The 18,071-nt window shown below is 47.6% G+C and overlaps 3 protein-coding genes across 3 annotated transcripts in view; 2 read left to right on the top strand and 1 right to left on the bottom strand.

Moving 5' to 3' along the window:
- The first annotated feature begins 385 nt into the window (after positions 1 to 385).
- LOC135804858 (RAB6-interacting golgin-like) lies at positions 386 to 8,626 on the top strand. The gene is made up of 4 exons (XM_065318828.1): positions 386 to 882; positions 4,452 to 4,553; positions 6,110 to 6,250; positions 7,501 to 8,626. Exons 1-4 carry the CDS (start codon positions 464 to 466, stop codon positions 7,892 to 7,894), a joined length of 1,056 nt encoding a protein of 351 aa, XP_065174900.1. The 5' UTR covers positions 386 to 463; the 3' UTR covers positions 7,895 to 8,626.
- A 1,599-nt stretch (positions 8,627 to 10,225) lies between these two features.
- On the top strand, positions 10,226 to 15,771 carry LOC135804857 (protein CFAP276-like). The gene is made up of 5 exons (XM_065318827.1): positions 10,226 to 10,706; positions 13,255 to 13,368; positions 13,584 to 13,699; positions 14,603 to 14,718; positions 15,067 to 15,771. Exons 1-5 carry the CDS (start codon positions 10,608 to 10,610, stop codon positions 15,135 to 15,137), a joined length of 516 nt encoding a protein of 171 aa, XP_065174899.1. The 5' UTR covers positions 10,226 to 10,607; the 3' UTR covers positions 15,138 to 15,771.
- Positions 15,772 to 16,588: 817 nt separating this feature from the next.
- Positions 16,589 to 18,071, bottom strand: part of LOC135806435 (fibropellin-1-like) — a 41,092-nt gene continuing 39,609 nt past the window's right edge. Inside the window, exon 24 of the mRNA XM_065320618.1 lies at positions 16,589 to 17,598. Coding sequence (XP_065176690.1) covers positions 16,589 to 17,598 — 1,010 coding nt within the window. The remainder of the gene's footprint in view (positions 17,599 to 18,071) is intronic.

The following is an 18,071-nucleotide window of genomic DNA, read 5'->3' as shown; positions in this document are numbered from 1 at the left end:
GTATGCAGGTATGGGCCGGCCTGCGGTAGATACGACATTTCTTTCTTCACTGTACGATTTTTCAGATCGTAGATCTACGAATCGGGGTTGATATGACAGGTCACGCCAACAGCACAGTCGACTACAACGTAGTCATAGGCATAGCCTAGCTATAAGCCGTAGTCAGTGCATGCAGCGCAAGTACAGCTACGCCTACAGGCTACAGCCTACACTCCCCCGCTACATGTACATAGTGCACTGTACAGGCACAGAAACAATCATTGTTTTTTTCATTTGAATGACATGTCGACAATCCGCAGATCCCCTGGCCTTGCAAATCTACTGTACTTATAGCTTACATGATTGTATGATATTTCCACAAAGAAGAAAATTTAATAATATAATTAGAACCTCCAATGCTAAGGAAGGTACTAGATGAACACTTTTGTAGTATGCCTGCTGAAGAGCTGCCGTTTAGTCCGGCATGACCATGGCATCTTGGGAGGGATTTAGCGATGCTGATCTTCAGAGGCTGAAAGGCAGTAGCGTAGTTGTACATAGCTATACTGGCAAGGCGAAATCGTCGCAACTGGCAAAAAAGCAGAACAGAAAGACGGCAGCATCGCGCACACGGCCTGCTGCCAAATCAGCCAGCGCCGCAAGGCCGTACACAGATAGCGAGCGCTCGTCACCCGAACAACCCGTGGCTGCCTCCAGTTCAACAAAGCTTCGAGTCGTATCCAGTGAGGGCTCGGTGTCCAGTGTAGACGCTGCAAGCACTAGTATGGCAGCAGCAACAGCCTCGTCAAGCGCACCAACCTTATCAAGAAAACGTAGTTCTGGATCAACAGAGGGAGATGCTGAGATAGAAGTTCGATTATGCACGGACGATGAACTCCAAAGGTGTGTACGCTGCATGCACCCATAGACTCAGAGATGATAGAGGCGATTAACACGACGGCCATGCATCCCGCCGGGAAGTGAAGCACGTGATCCCAAGAGCTTGCCGTGATACGGGGAAAAACGAAAATCGATTCACACGGCAGGATGCACGTACAGTACCTGTAGTACGAAAACAGTCCACGGAATGCCACGGCATGCATCCCCCATCCCCCAGCTCCCTCACGGTATCGGTGCCGTGCCGAGATAGCTCGCGGGATACGTTTGCGCCAAAATTCGAGTTCACGTGACTGAATCTCCATGGCAGCACCACGCCCAGGATGAATCTTGCAGTCGTGTAAATCGCCTCTAAACTGACACCCTAACAGTTAACTAGTATGGTGGCTCTCATACGTATAGTGGTAATATTATACAGGGAACACAATTGAAAGTTTTCTTGGAGACAAAAATGCTTGAACACAAATAGCACACATTTCACACTCCACAGAATCCACCATCCTGGCATCCTGTGCTACCAGCACAACAAGGATTGTTTAGGGAAAGTAAGGCGGAGAAAGCGAGTCAACAGAGCTGGGAATGAAATTAATAGCATAATTATGCAAGTGGGTGACAAGAACACAGCCCGGGGCACAGCGCGGACAAGGCGTAAAACGTGTGTGTGCGCGCGCGCGCGGGCGTGTTAGCATGTGTGTATATGTGTGTGTGTGTGTGTGTGTGTGTGTGTGTGTGTGCACGCGAGCGTGAGAAAGGTGTGAAGTCAGAGACGTGTGAATTATCAAGGTCACACACACACACACCGTGCAGTTTGATTTGCACAATGATCCCTGCAACTACACTTATTGGCATAAGGTAGGTTCGACATCTTTACTGCTAAGAAGATATGGATATTGTAGTGTTTTGAGAGGAAGATCCCGAGTTGCGTGGATTTTGTCCGCATCTGGATGGATGCCACAGTCATCGATGGGACCAGGAAGTTGATCGAGGTGGCATGAAACTGGCACTTTTTGCTGTTGAGGGTGACACCGGCGGATTGAAGGTGAGACAGGGCTGGCCGAAGGTTGCCCACCTCCTCCTCAAGGGTGGAGCCGAATATGAGGGCATCGTCCATCATACAGATGTTGCCAGGGAGCGCGCTGAGCAGATCCGTCATCTGCTTTTGAAAGTACTTCGGTGCCGAGGAGTGCCGAGGAGATACCAAAGGGGAGCCGCGTAGAGCATAATCTGCCGGTTGGCGTGATGAATGTAGTGAGAAGCTGCTACTCCGGCGCCAACGGAATTTGGCTGTTAGCGTCCAACTTTGAGAACACATTGGCATCATTCAGGCGAGCGAGAAGATGGTCTGTGATGGGGAGAATGTGTCGTTCCAGTTTGACTGCTTTGTTGAGCCATGTGAAATCAACGCAGATGCGCACGCCACCATTTGGCTTCGGCACAACGACCATACTGGCACACCAATCCGTCGGTTCGGACACCTGGCAAATGATGCCAGAGTCTTCCATGCGACGGCGGCGGGTGTCCATGACCTTGGGTTCCATGAGCAGAGCAACTCACCGGGGAGTGGATTGCGAGCATGGTGAGCGTCATAGCAATGATGCATTGTGTGTAGATGACCAACGGGACCAAGGCCTAAGAACAGGTCAGGAAACTCAGCAGTGATATCAGAGCTCGAGTCTGTAGCTGCACAAACCGTCGTTTGTTGCTCCTTGATGGCAGCGCTTTGACGAGCTTGAGCGAGGGCCTTTTCCAGTGTCATATCTGAATCCAGGTGCAGGCGTTCAGAAAGACGGGCTTCCGCTAACCCTGCGATCAAACGGTCGCGGAGCATCTCATCATGCATAGCCTTGGAATTGCACCTATCTGCCAAGCGGTAGAGCTCATTCAAAAAGTCATCCAGTGACTCTGTGGGCTGGTGGAACCTTGCACGTCCACACACACATAAATTCCTCTTCTTGCCAAAGTGCGCAGTGAAATGCTCTGTGACCGTGGGGTGAACTTACTCACGTCATCCACAGGTACTTGAAAACTGTCCAGTAGATGGTCAGCTTGCTCGCCCATCGTGTGGATGAGGGAGTTCACCTGTACCGGTTCCGGTTGGGTGTGAAGGCCAGACGCCTGACGATTGCGGTTAAAACGACGCAGCCAGCAGTCCCGCTGATCTGCAGGGTGGAAATTGAACGATGATGGAGGGGACACCTGTGAGAGGTGAACCATCCACGGAAGAGAAACCTGGTGCTCGGGCGCCGAAGAAGACATAGTTGGCGCTCCACCAGAGGAGCTGCCTCCGCCGCCGTCTGGGGAAGATCCGCGGGAAGCGACCAGAACTGAGCTGGGGTCGGAAGAAGACATGGCTTCTGGACCGCTGCCACCTTAATTATAGTGCTTTGAACTTAGTCTAACCAGACCAACCAGAGAATCAAGAGCTTAGTTCTAACCATTGTACTACCATAGGACAAAGAACCTAGAACACATAAATTATACAGTCAACTTCGCTAATAACGACTGCGGATATAACTACAATTTGCGAATAGCGACAGAATTTCCATGCCCAGAGCAAAGTCCCATCCCACTGTAATACATAATATAATGAGACTTCGGGAATAACGACACTTCGCGAATAAGGACACCTTTTTGATGCCCCGCCGCCGAGTGTCGTTATAAGCGAAGTTGACTGTACTGTACATGCTGTAAACCGCACAATATCCGTGTCACTAAATTTTCGCGGTTTCTTAGAACCAGCGAGTTCGCGAAGCACAGGGGCCACTTACATACACCCACTGTTGAAGTTCGATTTCACGATGGTTAATTTTCGCGTTACGCTCTTCTCGCGAAAATAGCGAACATTAATCCGTCGCGAATATTAGGCAGTTTACATTACATGTACAGGCTAGAGAGGGAAGGAGAAACGGAATGCTAGAACTTGTATGTGGATCAGGATGAGAGGCATGATATCAGCGTACACGTATGCATGGCCGTCATGCATCTACAGTCCATTCATAAAAAGATTGGATCTGGCGAGCTCCCGTATTTGGCGATTTTACGTGATTTCATCGTACATAGTGCAGTGCTGCGAAATTTGAAAAAGGGTTCGAAAAGGGTACCTTAACTGGGGTTCGAACCGCACAATGCACTGTTGCAGACGGGGTCAAACGGCCTGGATTTTTTGGTATTTCCCAATTCAATGCTTTGGGGGCACAACCTGGCCGAAATCCTATTCTTGTTATGGCTTGCTTTTTGGACAAAAAAACTTCAGAAACATAATTGGAAGAGGATTCCATAGGGGATTGCAGAAAAAATTCTAAAAAACTCAAAGTTTGACCCATTTATGGCCAAAAGCTAGAAGTCCATCCTTTTCTGAATGGAGGCTGTAGTCACATGACTGTAAGATAACGCTACAGATACGCAGGTACATATACAGCTGAAAATAGTGACTGGGTAAGTATAACTTGTAACACACCCCCCCCCCCCTCCCTCCTCTCTCCAAAACTCCTGGTGTGGCCTTGGTAGAGTGCACATGTCATAAAGTAGTTGACAGTGTAATGAGCCAGTCTGTGCTTTCGGTCTATTTGCTGCAGTATGAAGAAGAGCCGTCTCGAGGAACTCCACAAACAACAGAAGGAGCTCGAAAAAGTAAATTTGGAGAAGAAGAAGCAGCTACAGCAGACCATTGCTCTGCGGTAAGTCAGACTGATGACTTAGTTATGATTTTTATCCCAACAGTGGGGCTGCATTGAAATATTTCCTGTACAAAACATTGCACTGATGTCTCATAAAACTGTGTGTTCAAGTCGTGATGATGTGCTCCTGAATACTAGTAGTTGGATTGGTCGGCAGTATTTGCCGTTGGATTTAGCTGAAGACTAAATTTCTTTCTCATGTGGAAAACTCCTTGCCACGGCCCGCGGCCATTGTTCAAGGCACTATGCACATCCCTGTACATGTAAAAATTGCCACGGGGTTGTGTTTGTCACAGTCATAGCTCCACTTTAACCAGCTACTGTCACTGAATGAAGGTCACAGTGAATCCAAGCATTCTCAGTCCATCATGGACACTATAATCAGGAAAATCACCAAATGAAACAGGCAACTTGTGGGAAGAGAGCATGTGGTGATGTTGGCAACGGATATGGTGTCTGCCGGAGAAAGATCACTAGTGAAAGAACCAAAGAAGTAGATTTGCAAAATTTTAATACGACAGGAGGTGACACTGTCAGTAGCCGGAGCATTTACTGGATTGCCCTGATCATAAGTCGGACCCCCCCCCCCCCCCCCTCCCCCACACACACACCCCACCCCCACCCCACCCCTTTCAGGTCTGAGCCATATTGTTTCAATATGTTCGCGTGTATAAGATGTAACACTCGATTGTAAGTCGGACTGTCCCCCACCCACCCCTTCTTTGCCCGGGAAAAAGAGGTGTGACTTATACTGGGGAAAGTACCGTACTTCCGCAGCTGATGGGTGATGGCTTTGTGCCTGCCAGCAGGGCAGCCCATGTATGTTCAAAGAACCACCTTTCGCTTCTTCTGGAGCCCCTGGTCTGCTCTGGTGTACTCTCCCCTCCACAGTGGTAGCTTACCTATGATTGCTTGCAACAACAAGCATAGTGCGTAAACTTCACGTGTTCATTGCGTCTCAATATTGGAGAAGTGAACACTACGGTGTGTGTGTGTGTGGGGGGGGGGGGGGAGGCGAGGACTTCAGCATTGGAGCAGTGGAGACTCACTCAAGAAGGCCACACTGTCCTTCAGCCGACCCATCCCAACCAGCTGTTTCGTTTCAAGAGCATGCTGTACGTGCATACAGCATAAGCCTAAAATCGGCAGGCAGACACAAAGGACACTTTTCCCTTTTCTTATTTTTGAAGAAGTCACCCTGTTTCCAGTGATTTGTCCAATGAGACCTATCTTAGCCGGCCGTTTAGTGGACCATGGGATCCCCGGGTACAGCCTAGTTTCCCTTCGGCTTATCCAGGGTCATTTGATGGAAAATAGCATCCCTTGGTCAAAGTTGCACTAGTCCTCTGGGACAGGTGGTCATCTTATCGAGGTGGTCGCCTTGGTAGGTTTTAATGTACCCCAGTTTGTCAATGCTCCCACCTTGTGTAGAACATCCTGGGCTCCTCTGGCGGGAGCTGTGTTTGTGAGACTATCGTACGAATTACTGTCCTGAAATGAATGTACGCAGTAAACTTGTCTTCTGCCCATCATCCCATGCTTTGTATGCATTGCAGGAAAGAGGAAGCTCAGAAGGAGACACAGCGGCTGACTACAGTTCAGAAGGAGCTGTCTCGACTTGACAACATTGTCTCCACCGATGTATCAGTACTGCGTGAGAAGATTGAAGAAGCTAATGCAGCATTCAACGAAGCTCAGTAAGTGCAAGTAGTTATTATTGTTCTGGCCCTTCAGGCTCCTTGAAATACCGTGATATCTGAAACTCGGAGCAAACCTGAGGACAAGGAACAAAACTGTGTTTCCCAAGTCGTACTGCCTGTAGCCAGACTGCAACTGCAAAGTATCACCTATATCATGGCAGACATTTCTACTATTCCACTGCACTGAATTGTAGTTTAGTTTGAGTCTTGAATGCCCCCCCCCCCCCCCCCTCAAACTCAGGCACATCAAGATGCATTTTACACACCAAGGCTGCCCAGAATGCTGGAAAATGTGGTGATAACACTGCAACGTTCTTCTTAAAGGGGAAGTTGAGGCAAAAATAAAAATTTTGCCAGTTGTAGTCTTCGGGGTGCTGAGTCGAATGGTCTTGGTCCGAGAAAGCTGAGACGCTCCCTTCCTACTTGAATCCCAATCGAACTCGCGCACTTCCACCGAAACTGGGTGACTGCGCCCTACTAGATGGGGATTTGTATGCAAAATGTCACTAAAAGCGCCATTTCGTTCTTATAAAAGCACGGATGACCGCGATTGGCCCATATGTTGTAGTCTTTTGGACGCTGAGTCGATTGGTTTTGGTCCGAAAAGGCTGCGATGCAGCGTTCCTCCTTTATTCCCAATCAAACATGGTTGAACAAGCGGTCACGTGCTCCTGGGTGCCCAAATCACCTGGTCACCACGCCAGCAGGCGACAACTTTCACACCAAGGTTCAACTTGAGTTCAACTCGAGTGACAGGACTGCACCCAAAAAAGGTCAAACAGGCTAGTAAGTTGTACCCTGCAGGCACGGTGACCAGGTGACTGGTGTACGCAGGAGCACGTGACCGCTTGTTCAACCATGTTCGATTGGGAGTAAAGGAGGAACGCTCCATCGCAGCCTTTTCGGACCAAAACCAGTCGACTCAGCGTCCAAAAGACTACAGCATATGGGCCAATCGCGGTCATCCGTGCTTTTATAAGAACGAAATGGCGCTTTTAGTGACATTTTGCATACAAATCCCCATCTAGTAGGGCGCAGTCACCCAGTTTCGGTGGAAGTGCGCGAGTTCGATTGGGATTCAAGTAGGAAGGGAGCGTCTCAGCTTTCTCGGACCAAGACCATTCGACTCAGCACCCCGAAGACTACAACTGGTGAAATTTTTATTTTTGCCTTAACTTCCCCTTTAACTCTGTGCACACCACCGTATACTGTCATGTAAATGGTGGTCATATCTGTTTTGTTCTTAGGCAACGCTATGATGCCGCCGAAGCTGAATTTGTGAGCGCAAAGGTAACCCTGCACCGATGCGGGGAGCAGAAGGAGTTGCTCATGGAGCACCTCATGACCATCATAGAACAGACTGAGTTGCGTAAGGCAAACAAGCTTGCCGAACTAATGGGTACCCTAGATGTTGGAGAATCACAGCAGGGCGGCACGGCATCCAACACTCCATCTAATGGCAGTGCTGCAGCAATGCCTGATGCAAATGCCTCCAGTCAGCTGTCCAGTGATGTAGCTAACAAGGACCACGGAGATGAAGAGGCTGATGGGGAGGATGACGATGTACCACAGGAGCCTGTAACCCTTCTTGGTTTGGCTCAGTCAGCAGACGAAGAGGAAGGCAGAATATACAGCGAGTGACTGTTATAGGCGCCGGTGTTGTCCGGGAACAGCCTGTGTCGGTAGTGGGAAAGTGAGTATTGGTTATTGATGTCTGGATAGAGACTAGTTTGGAACTCTGAGACTTTGTCAAGTTCATACAGGTATTGTGTGGCCGTGCATTTGAGGACGATATGCTGCTTCGAAGTAAGTTACAAATCCGCAATATTAACTATACAAATTTATGAAGCAGAGTATAAAATGACATGATGGCAGCCATTATCATGTTGTTAATTATTGCTGTATGTTCTTTTAAATAATTATTGATATCTTTGCCAAAGCCATTTAGTGCAGCACGCTGGCATCTTAGCACTAGTCAGCAGTAGAGGAATACGCAGGCCATAATTTATAACACGTTTACTAGCTACCTTTGTTCATAATATTCCTACCTTGCCGCGGGCTGAGCGAGTCGATTCATCCCTGTACAGCATGTCTTGGTTTACTGACCGGTGTCAGCTGGCAAGGAAGTGCTGAGTGAGTGTCTGTAGTCCTATGTACTACTTTCGGAAGTAGTGCTGGTATTAGCAGATCCTGCCTTTGATGCTTTGAGCCAGCTCAGAAAAGGTTTCTAGTTCACTGGAGATCTGACCTCATTGCGATGCGTTTGGTTCCACCTGTGACTCTGTGCTTGACTGTTTGAAACCTAAAAATCCAGCTAGTTGTCCGGAGATTGTGTACTTCGAAATACGTGTACTGACCGTTGTGGACATTGAACTCAGTTGAGAAGTCAAGCGGCATGGTGACGGGGCGCTGGCCTTGCACTGAGCCTTGGCTTGGGCACTGCTGGTCAAGTTCAAAATCCCGGGATTTGCCTTGGGGTTTTTTCCCGGGATATCTCATATTTTTTCAAAAATTCCTGTTTTAAATTCTTTTTAATGATGGCACCAACACTTCATGGTCATAGATGATGGTGATGATCACATTATACGAATGTTCAAAACTCAAAACGGAGGTTTTTCAGGGACTGTTCATGGAAGGAGTACTGGTAGATCCACTGGTGCTACAGCTATGGCCGTACAGAATCAATAAGGAAGACTAGACAAGTCACTTGAAGTGAAGCACAATATCTTCTGAGACTTGTTTCTTGTTCAGTGATTGTCTGGATAATCAACAGGAATTTCGGGATCGCGGGAGTTCATCCAAGAATGCGGGATTATCCCGATTTTTACTTTCCAGGCATGCACAGCCAATGCTAGTAGCAGTAGTAATACTAATACTGTACTATGTTGTCTGGCTACAATCATGTAGATCTAGTAGTACCAGTACTACCGGTGTTACAGTACAGTCTGTATCGGCTATAGCGTACCCTTTTGATTTCCGTGATTTTATCACTATAACCGATGCATCACTATATGCGATACGATCGGTTTTGTTCTTTTTTCGATCGACACATGCCATATTGCCAGGTGTGTCTTTACCACCATATTTATCAACGACACATGAAAGGCAAGGAAATACTTCCAGCTAGCATGGCGTTTTGACAAATGAGCATGCTGCATAGTTGACAGTGCCCGCATTTCCATAAAAAAATTCTGTTATGTACATGTACATGTCTCAATATCAAAATAAGCAACGTGAAGAAAGTAAAAAAATAGGGCCTTTGATATTATTGCTACATGTATTTTAAAGTTATCACTATAGCCGATAATAATATAGTGTGTTATGCATGTTTTGATTCTTTGTTGCCATCATAATATCCGATATATCATTATTATAATGCGGTATAGGCTATAGTATAGTACTAGAATTACAAGGATATGTCGTATATGAAGAGAAACGTTTGCGTGGAGAACACGATAAATAGATTATAGACCTCATAGTTGGTCTATACAGGATATATAGACCTCGTAAAAGACCTCGGGGGACCTCGGTCTTTTACTCGGTCTATATATCCTGTATAGACCTCCTAACCGGTCTATAATCTATACATATTGGTTATAGTGATATTTGTACTGGATAAAATACGTTTTGCTTTTGATATTTAGTACCAATATCACTGTAGCCGATATATTCTTATATCCGGTCACTCTATAGCCGATACAGACTGTACATGTATTAGTATTACTACTAGTATTACAGCTACTGTATCTGTGTACGTGTAGGTCGGATATGGAACGGTCTTCATGGCAACGAGAATCTCATCGTTGTCAATGGCCACGATGCCCACGGATGCAGCTCATTGCACTTGTACTTGCCTCCTACGTACTGTAACGTAGATCGTGTGTATCTTGATTTGATTTTGAATGCTGACTAAAATCTACATTCTGAGTCGATCCAGACGTCGTTCTGTAGCGTCGTGTCACTCACCGACTCGCTCGCCGGCGACCGGTCGTGTACAGGTGTAGAAGTAAACTGGGCAGTAGCTCGGCATTGGCTGTGAGACTTACCGCCTCACTGAACGTGTAGCCCAATTATTATTAACATGATCCACTGAGCATGAGGCGAAAGAACTCTACGCAGTAATAATTCCTTCTTCTATTCAGGTAGTTGTTGTTGTACCCAAGTCGCAATCAATTCTCTACAGAGCTGTGGCTATTGCAGCACAGTCCCTGCAAACTTTAGTAGGCTTAGCGAGCTCAGACATCTCAGCTGGTACTACAAACACTGTTTTGAGTGATTGGCAGGCCCTGATTAATTCCATTTCCAAGTGACCAGTGATCATCCCGAGCTGATATCCTTCGGACACACTGCTATCATGGATGAGAGAGCGGAGCAGAGCAAGCGAGCGCCCTATCCTTACCCGACACTGGAGAATGACTCCAACTTCGGAAATACAATGGATGAATCGTTCCAAGTAAGCTATAAGCCCTGCAACGCGCTGCATATCGACACATAGCTGCGAGTTATTACACCTAGCTGAGGCTCGACTGTTGTCATTTGAAAGAAAGGATCATGATTGTATGATGTCGTAACTCCAGTGATCACCAACCACCAATCTGCACAGAACTAATACTTGTTGAGGTGTTGGAAAGTGATTCTTGTTATTATTACAAATAGGCGGAGATCCATGCTGTACTAGTATTCTGGATACTGGATATGTGATCAAAACCAAACCACCCGGCACGTGGCTCTCACTACATTTGTAGCACTCATAAACCAGGAGCTGTAAAATTAATATTGCTGCAGAAGGCTACTGTGTGTTGTACCGTAACGTGATCGCTACGGTACTGTCAGGCGATAACGTGATCGCTACGGTACTGTCAGGCGCCGCAGAACGGAGCGCCGCAGAACGAACAGGCTAGAATTTCACCAAGCACAGGGAACCTACAGGTCTGGCCTCTTGCTTTTCACGGACGCCACGGACATGTGAACGTTATCCTGTTACCGCAACTCTCCCATATGCACACACACACACACACACCTCAGACCTCAGACACACACACACACACACACACACACACACACACACACACACACACACACACACACACACACACACACACACACACACACACACACACACACACACACACACACACACACACACACACACACACACACACACACACACACACACACACACACACACACACACACACACACACACACACACACACACACACACACACACACACACACACACACACACACACACACACACACACACACACACACACACACACACACACACACACACACACACACACACACACACACACACACACACACACACACACACACACACACACACACACACACACACACACACACACACACACACACACACACACACACACACACACACACACACACACACACACACACACACACACACACACACACACACACACACACACACACACACACACACACACACACACACACACACACACACACACACACACACACACACACACACACACACACACACACACACACACACACACACACACACACACACACACACACACACACACACACACACACACACACACACACACACACACACACACTTGTACTACTTGTACTTGCTCACTGCCAAAACTGGTCACGTGGGTCTCCCCGGGAGAGGGGAGAGAGACTCAAAAGGAATCTTGGAAAGATGACTCAATTGGCCATTGAACCACCCAACGGCCGACACCCCCTGAAATCCCCAAACTAGGGTGGACTTGAAATGATCCCACTTATGGGCTCACCACACCTCAGTAAGTGGGTGAGGACAAGGTGCAGAAAAAAGGATTGACGGCATCAGGGTATCCGTCCCGGGATCCAACTGCAGGTACCCCTGCCCCCAGTGAAGGTAATACTTGGTACTAGTGTGGGTGGCTAAATCAGAGTGGATCTGATATAAGCTTCACTAGCACCATTGATTACACAAGAGTTAATCTAGCCAGAAGCAGTCCATGGTTAACAGGTATGTATACTTCAAATAGAAAGTATATGAACCCTGAAACCAACAAAGGTGGTAGGTACAACAATACACCTTCAAGCAGCCGAGCCCGTTGGCAACAGGCCCAACACTATCTGGCATAAGTGTACCCACCAACCAAACTAGCTGGCACGCACACACACACGCACACGCACACGCACACGCACACGCACACACACACACACACTTCAGACCTCAGACATGCCCATCGCGGAAGCGATGATAACGAACAGCTATGTTAGACATAGCAACTTGTGCTGGGATTACACCATTCAACAGCTTGCAAGGCTGATGAATTGACCGCCACTATTTTTAGCCTGGTATCCACCACACAGCTGTTTGAAGTGACTTTTTCTGGCCAGTGAATCCCTATTTTTCATTTTTCATTTTTTTTCTACACACACACACCACACCACATACTCCGGCATACACTGGCTGTTGGTAACCACCCAGGAGAATGAAAGAAAAGTCAGGAAGAGTCCGAGAAAGAGAAGAAAGATGTATGCGACCATAATCGTCGGGAATTGAACCCGCAACCTCTCGATTGGAAATCGACTGCACATACCACTGCACCATATGGGACACACACACACACACACACACACACACACACACACACACACACACACACACAAAACACATCATTCCCATATTGCTCAGTACAGAAGGTGGTTTGATTTCTGAGGCTTCAATCATTGTTTCAAAATTTTGAAGGACGCTTCACGCGGCTTCATTGCACTTGAACAGTTTGTAGGCAACCTGCCTACACTCAAGAGAGCACTGCATTTCACACAGTCAATCATTGTTATTAATTAATTTCGTACATAATTATAGTCGTGTTGTTTGGTTCACACACGTGTATATGTAGTACTAAACAACAATGCAGATTGTCACACGTCCGCACACGCGAGTGTATGTGACCCAAGACATGGTGGTGTGGTGTTTGTGGCCATTTGACATTCTCCTTGTCCAGGGCGTGTATCATCAGAAAAGCACCGAGCACATCGCCAGCAATCCCTGGGAGCGGCTCAACAGCACAGTGACCCTGTCCAGTGTCAGGCGCAGTGCAGGTTATTACGAGCCAGACGTAAGAACGAGTGCTTAGGGTACGGGTGCACGACACGAGCCTGGGTGATGTGCTTGATCTCAGTGTCAGGCTGCTGAATATTTCAGTGCTCTTTGTTAGTTAGGTATCTGTCACGTTGCCACACATCTTCACCGTGCATTGCTGGGGCGAATCGAGGAACTATGGTGCAATGCTCATCGCCGTGTCCGTCATTCATTTTGTTGCATTCTGGCCAGGTTCCATCGGACCAGTTGGATTTTGCCATGAAAGGACAGTATGATCACCATGGAGATGGGTTTAAGGGTAAGAATGAGGTGCTGTATCAGAAGGAGACGCTCGGCCTGCCCCACAGGTGAGACTTGGAAAGAGGGAGTTGTTTCTTGACTGGCTGAACAGATCTAACGCTCTACCTGGTATGACTGCAGATGGTACAAGTATCATGCTGAGCATGCAGGGTGTACGTCAACCAGGAGAATGCCCTGTGCCCCTTAGTGCTCTCGGCTGAACAACATTTTCACTTGCCTTGCCACATAGAATGTACACATACGCTGTCTAGCCATTGGCACGGTATCACAGCATTTTACGTGTGCATTGCGTTACAAACAACACCTTATCTATCATGACGCAATGGAACTTTCAAGTATGCAGCACGTTGTTTTGAAAGTACAACAACTTTTCCCAGCTACATACATGTACATCTCTACGGCTGAATCTCCAGAAAGCTAACATGTCGACCTCGTTAGGTCTTTTAAGTAAATCTGAGAGTGACTGGTTGAACCATCGCGATAAAGTCGAGAGAACACCGAAGCATTTCTAAAAACCAACTCAAAGCATGAAAGTCGGAGGAGCGCTCTAACTAGCAGAAACAGCCAACATTGCACTAGGACAGGTAACGTTCTACTAGTTGTGTTCAGTCTCTTTGGTCCCTGGCTAGCCACGGGTGTACGTGTACATGAATTTGAAATGGTTCCCAGTTATTTATTAGATGTCAAGTATCGGGTGGAACCTCTCATTTGGGGTGGTGTGTGTGATCGTCCATACGTATTGTGTGGAGCCTCCCATTTGGGGTATGGTGTGACCATGCAATCATATTGGGTGGAACCTCCCATTTGGGGTGTTGTGTGTGACTGTCCATCCATATTGGGTGGAGCCTCCCATTTGGCGTGTGGTGTGTCTAGAGATGTGGTCTGTCCATACATTTCAGGCAGAACTTCTCATTTCCGGTGCGGTGTGTCCATGGATGCTGTGCTTGCAGGCATGTCCTGAAGAATCGTATCAAAGAAGAGAAGCCCATCGACCCAGCCAAGCGCCCTCCTGTTGTGCACACGGAGAAGAAGAAGGCCAATGAACACAGTAGCAAGGGAGCCATCAGTAAGTACCAGGGAGTAGTAAAATACATGATATTTTACTACTCCCTGGTAAGTATCTCATCCTATCACAAACCCGGCACTTGTCTCTTTAGCTGTGCAATGACAGATTCTCGTTTTGATTGCTTGGTGAAAAGAGTTTTGGAATAGGGAGAATGTAAATGTGCAGTGTCATTTACTTGGATGTATTTTTGTTTCCGATGCATGAAACGCTGGAGGGGAGATGTTGAGACTGATTCCCATTTGTCAGGTTGATCTGTACGATTCACGTCATTTAATACCGTTTTTTGCACTGTGGCACTCCCAACACAGAACAAAAAATCATTGTTTATATGTTGTGTTGTGTACATAGGTGGCCATCACACAACCGAGACTAACCAGGGCTACTCTAGAAAACGCGACGGTGGTTTTTTCACCTGCTAGCACCTCATTCATCTGCCCGGCACAATCATCTCCTTTGGACCTGGCTGTGTACTGCATGGGACTGTTCAGATCCTCTGTGTAGTGTGCAGTCCCTATCACACTGACAAACATATGGTGTTACACACCTAGCGCTATAGATGTAAGGCAACAGAACGCTGTGTTCACTGCCTGCTCTGAGAAAAGATAGACCACCTGGAGTTCCTGGACCAGATGGTCTTTATGGGACAATACTGCCTTTAGTTATTGTGTTGTGCAAGAATCATGTACAGCGCCCACAAAGACCTAGTGTAGCATGTGATCACTATACTTGCAATGCCATTAGGAAGTCTGTTGTATGGTCTGTTGTATGGTCTGTTGTATGGTCTGTTGTATGGTCTGTTGTATGGTATTCCGCTGTACAACATTGTATTTGAGTTTGTTCCGTATATTTGGATCGTATTCTGTGTCTTGAGTTGTTTTTGCAAGTTGTTCTGCGAGAGCAATGTCAGCAGGATGCTGTGTAAAGTGGAGCTGACCTCTGTATTTAATGTAGCACAGTCTAGCATACAGTGTTCACAGCACGTGTCCAAAACGTATCTCCTTCAACTTTGTCATTATTGCTTTTCGTATACTGCAGACTTCAGTATTATACCGACGTGTGAGTTCCAACATTGTTGTCTGAGGTATCAATATGTCAGTACAATGCACATGGTTGATGACCAACAAAATACCGGTCTATTTAGTCGCGAGTATATTCTTATGCTGGCAACACAGTTTAAAAGAAGGTGAGCCCATTCAGATTGCAAAGTCACCCCCAGTATAGGATCATTACCCACAGGCAAAAGACTGTCTTAAGTTGCCCCGAGCTGACTGATCCTTCACTGGCAGTTGGGATCAGAGGGGCACATACCAATGCGCATTGAATAAAGCATGCACACACAAACACATACACTCATCTATACCAACTGTGAAGGTGCAGCATTGCATGGTGTCAGGACTTCTCTATTGTGCTAGATGCTTGGCGGGTAGTTCGGAGTGTACACTGTGCAGCTCCATAGCTGGTACAACTGAGAAGGCTAGGCAGAGCAAACATGTCAGTCTTATTATGCAGTATGAGCAAGTAGCACTTGGATGAGTATCAGAAACCATGATGCAGAGATGGTGCCTAGGGATGTAAAATACAGTGATTATTGGTTAAAACATACAGATGGAAAGACCTGCGAGCAATGATGTAGGGCTGCTAAACAACAAAAAATTTGTCATACTTTTCGTAGCAATCGCAAAACTGATTAAAACTGAGAGTGGATTAATGCCCATCTATAGTCTTTAAAAAGTGCATTCGTGCATCCATGCATTCATGCCCAACTATAGTACAGCACTGGGCATTTTCACTACATTATTCATGACTCACTTATGTCCAACCAGTGCCTATCACTGTACACTTAGTCACGCGTCAGAAGTATCCGTGCAGGTCAACGTCCTCGCTGGGTGCGGAAGATTGTGGGTGGACGTCGCCTCTTGCAGGTTCCGGGTGTCAGTTCGGCAGAGCAGCGCAGGTAGTCGCCTCCGTTGAGAGTGGCACATTGGCAGGAACAGCACTTGTGCACCTTGTGCTCGACCATCTCGGCCGTACGGTCAGCGAATGCCTGTACATGGTGCGGCTGCAGCTGGTCGCCCATGAAGAGCTGCTTGAGATCCCAGGCAGCACCGCCAAGCTCCAGTGCCACGGATGTGTAGTCTCGGCGAGTCTGCCGGTACGTCGTGTGCAGGAAGAGGCGGTGGGACTGGCCGGGGTCGACTTTCTCGTACTCGCCACTGCGTCCGTTGTCTGTGTAGAGCATTCCCGTTGCGTCCATACCAAAGCCTGGCTGAAACTTGTTGTCCACTATGCATTCCATCTGGGCACCGCTCTTGCGCATGATCCGCTTGATGTGGCTTCTTGTCAGCGACTCACCGCCCTTGTGAGTGTCGCGATCCTCGTCGGTGATCAGAATAACGATGGGAGCAACGTTGTCCTGTTTGACGCGGATCAACTGTCTCTTGCTCTGTTCATCTGTAATATTCTGCAGGGCAAACTTCATTGCCAGGTAGCCGTCTTCCAGTGAGCCAAACGTCTCAAGCTTTTTGCAGGCATCCTTGAACCCATCTATCCCGTACACCATCTCCCCGGCAGCATCGGTGATAACATGAGGCGAGGCAAGTGGTCCTGTCTGCCACTTCCAGTGGAGCCGGCCGAATCCGACAAGTGTGAAGTGATTCGGTAGACCGCGCGACAGGCCGATTCCCCGCTCCTTTAGCTCCATGTCGACGCGTTCGATCAGCTCGTGCACCCAGCTGCGCGGTGCGGGCTTCATGCTGCTCGAGCCGTCCAGGGCTACAATGATGTCTGCGGCAACTTTGCCGCAGTCCGGTGCGCCGTATGCCCTGGAGACAGCGTGGGAATCCTCCAGGAAGTCATCTGGTATGGTAGCCAGGCATTCCACTGCACACCGCAGAGAGAGAGAGAGAGAGAGAGAGAGAGAGAGAGAGAGAGAGAGAGAGAGAGAGAGAGAGAGAGAGAGAGAGAGAGAGAGAGAGAGAGAGAGAGAGAGGGAACGGGAAAAGCAAGAAATGTGTCAGCTCACTCTTGTACTTCTAGTATTCTATAGTCTGAAAGTGGAGGACCTAGCCCGCATCAGTGGTGTGTTGATAAAGCTTCTACATAGCGGATTCTACAGCGTTCATTCAGAGCCGTTGCCATCGTTGACTGTTGTCAATGAACAAAATATTTCTAGCCAGATGTGTTTCGGGGTGCCATGTATCAATTTGTCATCATTCCGTGGTGTTCTACCTGATTGATTGTGTGCTAATAGCTCAGTGCCTACTTGCGGTTAGTGCTGGCATCTTGAGACACCCTGTAGTTGTGTAATCTGTCCAACGTATCAGAGGGAGAGTACATGAGTGAACAGTATGACA

The sequence above is a fragment of the Sycon ciliatum genome, chromosome 1 (genome assembly GCF_964019385.1).
Source record: "Sycon ciliatum chromosome 1, ocSycCili1.1, whole genome shotgun sequence".
In the NCBI taxonomy this organism is placed as follows: domain Eukaryota; kingdom Metazoa; phylum Porifera; class Calcarea; order Leucosolenida; family Sycettidae; genus Sycon; species Sycon ciliatum.
Note: the sequence above shows the minus strand (reverse complement) of the source record. Positions and strands in the feature narration are given on the sequence as shown.